At 39.0% G+C, this 9,535-nt stretch overlaps 1 protein-coding gene and 1 pseudogene across 1 annotated transcript; both read right to left on the bottom strand.

Annotated features, from left to right (window-relative positions):
- Positions 1–5,591: 5,591 nt before the first annotated feature.
- On the bottom strand, positions 5,592–6,119 carry LOC141651128 (uncharacterized). Its single transcript, XM_074458850.1, has one exon. It carries the CDS (start codon positions 6,117–6,119, stop codon positions 5,592–5,594), a length of 528 nt encoding a protein of 175 aa, XP_074314951.1.
- Positions 6,120–6,710: 591 nt separating this feature from the next.
- LOC141654067 (U2 spliceosomal RNA) lies at positions 6,711–6,889 on the bottom strand (annotated as a pseudogene).
- Positions 6,890–9,535: the final 2,646 nt, after the last annotated feature.

Genomic DNA, 9,535 nt, shown 5'->3' with positions numbered 1-9,535 from the left:
AGGTCACACGCCTCATTTTCCCAAGTAACGAGAGAGATATGGCCTTCGAAAAAAATGCTGTCCAGCAGGGAACTCGCACCGTGCGAAATTCCAGGACCCATATTTCGCACGGTGCGAAATATCTGGGTTTCAGCGTGTTTTAGCATGTTTTGATTACGGGCTTGCACCATGTTATGGCCCATTAATCCCTTTCATACCTAGACTATATATAGATGATTGCCTCTAGGTTTTGAAGATCTTTTGTTCACTTTAATTAATCAAGTTGTAATTTGGGAATATTTTCATCTTTTGAATTGGGGTTTAGATCTAATTATGGAGAACTAATCTCCCTTCTTAATCCGACTCAAGGCTTAATCTTTGATTGTAAGACCCTTTAATCCTTCCTTAATTTTCATTATCATTGTTAATCCTTTTGTGTTTATTGTTTGAATATTTGAATCCTTGTTTATATTAAGTAATTAAGTGTGATTTCCTTGTTGCTTAATAAATCAAGTTCCTTAATTTATTGTTGTAGGGATTATTAAGTGTGATTTCCTTGTAATCTCATCTTTGCAACACCTTGTTATTATGCTAATGAATGTGATTTCTTCTTGGCTTAATTAGCAAGTAAAGGATTAACTTGTAATTAGGCATTAATCGTGATTTCATTGTGTCTAATTACCTCTATTGAATCTCTTGTGCTCATATCTTCTTGTTAATTTGACCAATGTATGTGATTTCTACTTGGTAGAATTGATAAGTTGGGTTATTTGATTAAGTGTGATTTCCTTGTCTTTTGGTCATTACTAAGGAGATTTAGAAGATTTATCTTCACAATAGAGTGATAATATATAATTGAAGGATTGATTGAGGGGTTTTGTCAACTAAAGTGTCAAACTTTGGGTCGGGTTAAGTCTCTCTTAATATTGATTAATTTCCATCTTAAACTCTTGATTGTTTACTTGCCTTGCACTCTTGTTTGAATTTGCCTTGCTTTTGTTACAATTAAAAACCAAACCAAACCCCCCCCCCCCCCCTTTTTACATATTTGTTGTTACTTCTTCACAATTGTTCTAATTACTCTTTTAATTTCACTATTGCAAAACCCATCTTCTCTTGGGTTCGACCCCTTGCTTGCTATTTTACTAGTTTATAATTAGTGCTAATTAGTGTGTTTAGTGGTATATAAATTGTTAATTTGGCCGTCTTTTAGTGCGACATTTTAGGCGCGTCACATCGCTATGCAATGCCACCATAGATAACCATTCCTCCTTTGACGTGGCGTCCCTAACTAGGTTAATGCCTGATCGAGGCTCTGGGAGCTCTGACGATGGTGGCGAGTTGACTTCTCATTGTTCATTAGGAAGTCCATACAAACATAAACTTGGGTGGCTAGGATCACATAAATTGTAGAATAATTCTACATCTTTAGTAAGAGCTTTCATTATTCCCGCCCTTCTACCCTTGAAATCCGTAAGAACCTCTAATATATTTCTAGGATTCATTACCCGATAATTATGTAAACGTAAAAATTAATGATTAATGATAAAATGGAAACAGAGGAAAGTATTTTTGGGAAATTCTTAATGATTTCTCCTTCTACTGATATACAATATATATACAACATCCATACATTAAACTAAGGAATTAAACATCTAATAAAAGACTAATGCTACATCTACCCAACGCTTAACCTAAGGAATAGGAAACAATCCATATTAAATATATACATATCCTATTAAACGTATCTTGTCACTCCCCCTCAAATTGGAGCCCTCGGTAAACCAAGTCCCAACTTGCCTTGAAGGTAGTCATAGGCCTCGCCTCCTAAAGCTTTCGTAAAGATGTCCGCAATTTGCTCCTTGCTCCATACATGACGTGCTTTCAGCGTTTTGTTCACCAAGTATTGTCGGACAAAATGACAATCAATTTCGATGTGCTTTGTTCGATCGTGAAAAACCGGGTTTCTCAGAATATGAAGGGTAGCTTCATTATCACAAAATAAGTCGATAGGTTGTGTGTGAAAGACCCCCAATGAGGCTAAAAAAGATTTTATCCAAATTAACTCACTTGTTATACCAGCCATTGCACGATACTCCGACTCCCCTGTAAACCGAGCAACCGTCACTTGCTTCTTGGATCGCCATGAAATTGGTGCACCTCCCAAGGAAACAAAATAACCACTTAAAGACCTCCTTGTTAATGGGCAACACGCATAACTCGCGTCACAATATCCCCACTTGTAAATCAAATTAGCATTTATGACGATTCCCTTACTCGGATTTCCCTTTAAATAGCGAACAACTCTTATTGCACCGTCCTAGTGTTCCTTTCGAGGTTCATGAACGAACTGAGATAGTACATGGACAGCATACACGAGGTCTGGTCGTGTTATCGTCAAGTAGACCAGCCTCCCTACCACCCTTCGATACTTCATCACGTCTTTCAAGAACTCGCCTTTTGCCAACGCTAAATTATGATGTTGCTGAATTGGCGTGTAAACAGGCTTTGCGTGCTCCATTCCTGCCTCTTTAATGATGTCTATTACGTACTTTCTTTGATTAAGGAACAAACCCTTCGAGCTTTGTGCCACTTCGATCCCAAGGAAATACTTGAGACGACCCAAATCTTTTATTCCGAACCGTTTATCAAGTTGTTGTTTGAAAATCCGACATGCTTCATTGTTGCTACTCACGACCACCATGTCATCAACGTATACAAGGACACCAATGAAAATTCCGTCTTGGTTCCGAGTAAACAACGAATAATCAGCCCATGATTGTACAAAACCGAGTCCACGCAAGAATGTAGTCAACTTCGAGAACCAATTTCGTGAAGCTTGCTTCAACGCATATAAAGACTTTTGTAATTTACATACCATGCTTTTATCTTGCCTTTCAAACCCCTGTGGAATGCGCATATAGACTTCTTCCTCTAAATCGCCATGTAAAAATGCGTTATTCACGTCTAATTGCTCAATAATCCACCTCTTTGCCGTTGCCACAGCTAACAAACATCGCACGCTCGTCATTTTTGCCACAGGAGCGTACGTCTCATGGTAATCAATCCCCTCAACTTGGGTAAACCCTTGCGCAACAAGTCTTGCTTTGTATCTCTCGATCGTCCCGTCTGCTTTATACTTTACTTTGTATACCCATTTGCATCCGATGGGTTTCTTATCATGGGGAATCGAAACAATCTTCCAAGTTCCATTCTTTTCGAGAGCATCAATTTCTTTGCGCATAGCATCGCACCATTTCGGGTCCCGAGCTGCCTCATAGTAATTTCGTGGCTCTTGAATTTCATCAATGGCCGCCAAGAAGTTCCTGTGTAACTCAGAAAAACAATTTGTATTAACGTAATTGACTAAAGGATAGCGAGTACCTGGCCTCTTAGACTCGGACTGGACGGTCTGATGTTCATCTTTCGTAGGGTTTATTATCCAGGTGGACTTGCAAGCATAATCTTTACGCCAATAGGGCTCGAATTTCTGTCGAGCTCCCCTGCCAAGCACCTCAGGTTGCTCTTCTCCTTCGTTTTCCTCCGTCTGATCTTCCCCTGCATTTTCTTCAATTTGTTTTATTTCTCTCGGTGTTTCGATTTCAAGACAACCTTCACTCCCCCTACTTTCCTGAGTGTGCAGGTCTGGATGCTCGTGATCATCCCAGTTCACTCCGTTGTTCCCAAGATAATTTACAGTGGATAATCCGTCTTGATCGTCTTGGTTTGGTTTCTCAGTCAAGTAGGGTAAGTGGCTTTCGAAAAATTGAACATCCCTTGATTCAAATAATTTGTTTTCATTTAAATCAAAAACTTTCCAACCCTTTTTACTATGTGGGTAGCCCAAAAACACACATCGCTTCCCACGTTCCGCAAATTTATCTCGATTTCTGTCCTTGTTATGCACATAACAAAGACATCCAAACACTTTAATATTGTCGAAACATGGCTTCTCACCATACAGTAACTCATGGGGTGTCCGACCTTTTAAGAGAGGCGTCGGGGTTCGATTAATTAAGTACGCTGCTGTCAAAATGCACTCACCCCCAGAATTTTATTGGTAAATGTGCTTGAAATCTCAACGCTCTTGCCTTCTCGAGAATGTGTCGGTGTTTTCTTTCGACCCGACCATTTTGTTGTGGGGTATCGACATTACTTGTTCTAAAAATTATACCATTAGTCGCATAATACGATTTCATTTCACCGGACAAGAACTCCGTCCCGTTGTCACTTTGGATAATTTTAGCACAAGTATTAAATTGGGTTTTAATCATTTGAAGAAAGGTCCTTAATTTGTCCCCGTTCTCGCCTTTATCCCGCATCAATTGTACCCATACGTGTCTACTATAATCGTCAACAATAGTTAAGAAATAATGGCATTGGGATAAACTAGCGGTGTTATAACCACCCCAAATATCACAGTGAAGTAAGCCAAACAATGTTCCACACCGTTTATTATTAAGCGAAAAGGGAGTTCTAGTTTGTTTAGCCTTACAACAAGCATCGCAAACTTCATCAGAATTCCAAAATAATTTTTTACCAACCAAATCTGAGCATTGAGATAGAACGTTGCTTGAAGGATGTCCCAATCTCGCATGCCAGAGTTTTGATTCTTTGGATGTAGTGACGGCATGAGCTTTATTCTTCTCTCCTCCTCTGAAATAATAAACCCCATTGCGAGCATCAGACCGTCCAATCTCCGTCCTCGTTAACCGGTCCTGCATAACACAAAAGTCACGATGAAACGTTAATACACAATCGTTCTCCCGGGTTAATTGTTCAACTGAGATAAGGTCGCATTGTAAAGACGGTACGTAAAGCACATCCTTCAATATAAAATTTTTATTCAATACGACTTCTCCATGGTCCGTGGCATTGACAGTGCGCCCATCTGGCAATCCAACAATAGATTTCTCCATCCTTCGAATGTTTGTCAAACATTCTCGCCTTCCCGTCATATGGTGTGAACATCCACTGTCAACAATCCATTCAAAATCAATTTTAGCGCGCATACCTGTGAGCTTGTCATTGCCTTCGGGACTAGATGCAAGCATGATCCGAATGCGTTCTATTTCCTCGGCATTAAAAGGCAAACTTCCTGTATCTGTGGTATTTGAGTTTGAGGAAGTCCCAACAGCATTTGCTTGGTATGTCCCTCGGCCTCCAAATCTTCCTCCTCCACGGCCAAAACTTCCTCTTCCTCCGTTTGCTCCTCTTCTTCCTCTGCCTCGTCCGCGAGCTTTCACAGCCTCATAGCCATGCTTCTCGTAACAAACATCCTTTGTATGCCAATCCTTACCGCATGCTGTACAGTGTGGAATTTTCTCCTCTTGATCAGTCCTTTGTCCTTTCATGTCAGCACCTCCTCGACCTGTCCCATATGTCTTCACGGCCATTGCCGCCTCCACTGGTTCTTTTTTCGCCTTTACCATATTGGCATGTGTCTCTTCTCTTAATACAAGACCGTATGCCCGAGTAAGAGAAATGATGGGGTCTTCCATCAGAATATTAGTACGGAGATGCCCATACTTTTTGTCATCGAGTCCCATCAAAAATTGATGAACTCTTTCATCTTCTCGTTCCTTTGCCAAAGCAGCAGCAGATCCACAAGTTCACGGTGGAACTTTCGAATAGTTCGCAAGCTCATCCCAAATAACTTTGAGTCGTGTGTAATATTTCGTCACTGACTCATTCTTTTGTTTACATTCGCCAAGTTCACCCTTCAATTGGTGAACTCGTGGAGCGTTTCCAGCCGTATAACGTCCACGTAATTCATCCCAAATTTCTTTTACCTCTCCCGAGAAGGAAATACTCGGGTGTAATTTCTCTTCAATGGAACTTCTCAACCATCCCCTAATCATGGCATTACACTGCCTCCATGCTACCAATTCAATGTTATCTTCTCCTTCATCCCCAGGCGGTTTTCTGACCTTCCCATCGATGAATCCTAACTTATTTTTCGCATCCAGTCCGTTCCTAAAGGCATCAGCCCATAAATCATAATTGGTGCCATTGAATTTGGACGGAACTAGCGACATGTTGGGATTCTCGGAGGGATGAAGATAAAGCGGAGATGCCATAGATATGACACGTTTTTCATTCTCCCCATTCTTCTTGTTTTGATCCTGTGATCCTGTCATTGTGGTCCTTTTTTTTGTAATTTCCCTATTTTGTTTGTTTAGAAAATAATTTGGATCATTGCTCTGATAACCATGATAAAATGGAAACAGGGAAAAGTATTTTTGGGAAATTCTTAATGATTTCTCCTTCTACTGATATACAATATATATACAACGTCCATACATTAAACTAAGGAATTAAACATCTAATAAAAGACTAATGCTCCATCTACCCAACGCTTAACCTAAGGAATAGGAAACAATCCATATTAAATATATACATATCCTATTAAACGTATCTTGTCAATTAATGATTTTGTTTGGTTTATATATAGAAAAATGATTTTGATGAAATGTAAAGTTTCTTGAAAAAAATTTACAAATGCAAGAGCTAGAAGAGTGGAAGTAATGAATATGGCTTGTAATTGGCCATTTAGATGTCAAAACAAAAAGATTATTTCGTATTATTGACCATTCTTATTAACCAATACTTTTTCTAATTCACAAGGAATAATTATTCAAAGTTAATTCTTTAATCATTATACGGAATACTGATACTTAGCAGCAAAAACCAATCGAGAATCAATTACAATCGAAAATTAACTTGTTATGGAGAGGTGTGCCAGCCCGTGCAGCAGTGCAAGCGAAGGCCCTAGCAGCAAGCTACCGTGATGGACCTTCCCCCTTAAAAAATACTTTTAATATCATGCTAGCCTATGGCCAACATATCAGATATTAAACTGACAAGAACAGATACTATACTTGATTTTAGCGTGGGGCTAAGAATGGTTGAGAATAAAGTGCTGCTGCCCTCCGCTTTAATAACGCTTTCCATCGGAACAATATGTATTCAGGCCGAGACATGAATCTTAGGATTACACAACAAAACACTTCATACCTGACTAAGTTAAAATAAAATTAGTTAAAATTATAATATCAAATTTCACACACAAACAAAAATACAAAATCATTGACATTAAATTGTATACGGAGTATATTACACCAGTATATTGTAGTTGCCAAAAAGAAACAGTATATTGTACAAACTCTTTGGCCTGGACTTGTAATCATGTGAAGGAGTCTTAGATGATGAACTACCAGTCCGCTTCCTCCGCCAAAAGCCGCTCCATCTCGGGTTACTACTTGAAGTATCATTAGCAGTAGTACTTGCACTAGCATCCTTAAAGCTATTGTCTTAACCATGGTTTATTGGACGTGCTTGAGCTTCTGCTGTTTGAGGTCTTGTAAGTATTAGTTAGTTCCTGTTCGATTGAGCCGACTCACATCTCCATTTCCTGACCCTGCTTTATCTTCTGCAACCATTTTTCTAGGTTTTTGACCAACTTCTCAGGAAAGATGATCAGGATGAACCCAAATAAGGCCGCTCTTAAACCCACTTGGAACGAGTTTTTTGAGGTGTCAAGCTTCCTTACTTGCTTGTACAAAGCATACCATTCATTGATGATCAATGCCAGAAAGCCTACTATAAAGAGGCACAACATGAATATTCCAATGATTCTTTCAGCTCGGATGGAGATGGCGAAGTCCTTCTCCAATAGCGCCAGACAATGCAAGTCGCAAACAATCCCACTTCACAAGCAATTGATATGATCTCAACTAATTGCACTTTTTTTTTGACGAAAATGTCGAAGTTTCTAATCGAATTTCGAATTTTTCCAAAGGCGACCTTATATTATTACCCGTTTGCTCCCGCTAAATTCAAATCCAGGCTTCGCCATTGCTCCAAAATGGAGATATAAGATACTTCATACTTGTATGTAGTATCTGTGAAGAACATAGAACTTCACCATTGTTGATGTGAGTAAAGCTTAGTATTGAGAGAGAGTTTGTTATAGAGAGAAGTAATATTGTTATAGAGAGATAAAGAGATTACACAAAAGTGAGTTGAGTTAGTTACACATTTTCTATTTATAGTTGTAATCTAACTAACTATCTTAAGTCAAAGTGTTGACCATCTTATATTGTCACACCCCCCTCTCAAGCTGGACTCATATTGTGGCATCTGAGGCCAAACGTGGCTGTAAGAAACTTGTGTTGTTGCGAACCCAAAGCTTTAGTCATCAAATCTGCCAACTGTAGTCCTGTTCTAACATGTTGAGTGTATAAAAAGCCTTCTTGCAGCTTATCTCTAACATAATGACAGTCTACTTCCAGGTGCTTTGTTCTTTCATGGAAGACGGGGTTATGTGCTATGTGTTGTGAAGCTTGACTATCACAGAATAAAGGAATTGGTTTGGGAACTTCAACCTGTAAATCTTTCATAAGATTGCTAACCCAGACCATTTCTGAAGTAGTGAATGACATGCTTCTATATTCGGCTTCTGCTGAACTCTTACTGACGGTTTTTTGTTTTTTAGTTTTCCATGATATCAATGACTCTCCAAGAAAAATGCAGTATCCACTTAATGATCTTCCTGAAAACGCACACTTTGCCCAATCAGAGTCACTATACGCACTGACTGTTAGTGAAGTATTAGCAGGATAGAAAAGACCAGTGTTGATTGTGTTTTTCAAGTATCTCACAACATGTGTTGCTGCCTGCATATGAGGAACACGAGGCTCCTGCAGAAATTGGCTGAGATGTTGAGTTGAGTATGATATGTCTGGTCTAGTCATACTCAAATAGAGAAGTCTACCAATTAATCTTCTATATTGCTCAGGGTGAGAAAAGATGTCTCCTGAATCTGTTGACAGCTTCAGTCCCTTTGATAATGGGAAATCTGCTCTTATGCAATCTTCCATGTGCATATCCTTCAAAATATCAATAATAAACTTCCTCTAATTCACCAATATTCCTGTATTGTTCCTTGCAATTTCTAGGCCAAAGAAATACCTAGCTGGTCCTAGATCTTTAATTGTAAAAGTCTCATGTAAAGCTCTTTTGAGTTGATCAATTTCTTGTACTGAGTCCCCTGTAAGTAGAACATCATCCACGTATACAAGAGCTATGGTAAAATTATTTGTGACTGGATCCTTCCTTGTAAACAAAGAGTAGTCTTGTTTGGACTGTATAAAATGATGTTTTTGCAAGAATCTTGTGAGCTCAATGTTCCACTGTCTTGAGGCTTGCTTCAAACCATATAGTGATCTCTTTAATTTGCATACTTTCCCTGGCTGAGCTTTAACATATCCCTCTGGTGGAGTCATATATACCTCCTCATCAATGAAGCCATGCAAGAATGCATTGTTTATATCTAACTGGAAAATTGGCCAGTTCTTAGAAGCAGCCAAGGCTAATAACACTCTTACTGTTGCAAATTTTGCAACTGGAGAAAAAGTATGAGTGTAGTCTTTATATTTGACTTGATTATATCCTTTAGCCACCAACCTAGCTTTAAATCTTTCTACAGTTCCATCTACTTTATGCTTGATTTTGTACACCCATTTAGATCCTATAGGTTTGTGTCCTTTGGGTA

Source organism: Silene latifolia, chromosome 4 (assembly GCF_048544455.1).
Source record: "Silene latifolia isolate original U9 population chromosome 4, ASM4854445v1, whole genome shotgun sequence".
NCBI lineage: Eukaryota > Viridiplantae > Streptophyta > Magnoliopsida > Caryophyllales > Caryophyllaceae > Silene > Silene latifolia.
This window is presented reverse-complemented; position numbering and strand designations above follow the sequence as displayed.

Bases quoted from the DNA above. Each gene is read 5' to 3' on its own strand.
- LOC141651128 (XM_074458850.1), bottom strand. From the start codon at position 6,119: ATGACAGGATCACAGGATCAAAACAAGAAGAATGGGGAGAATGAAAAA.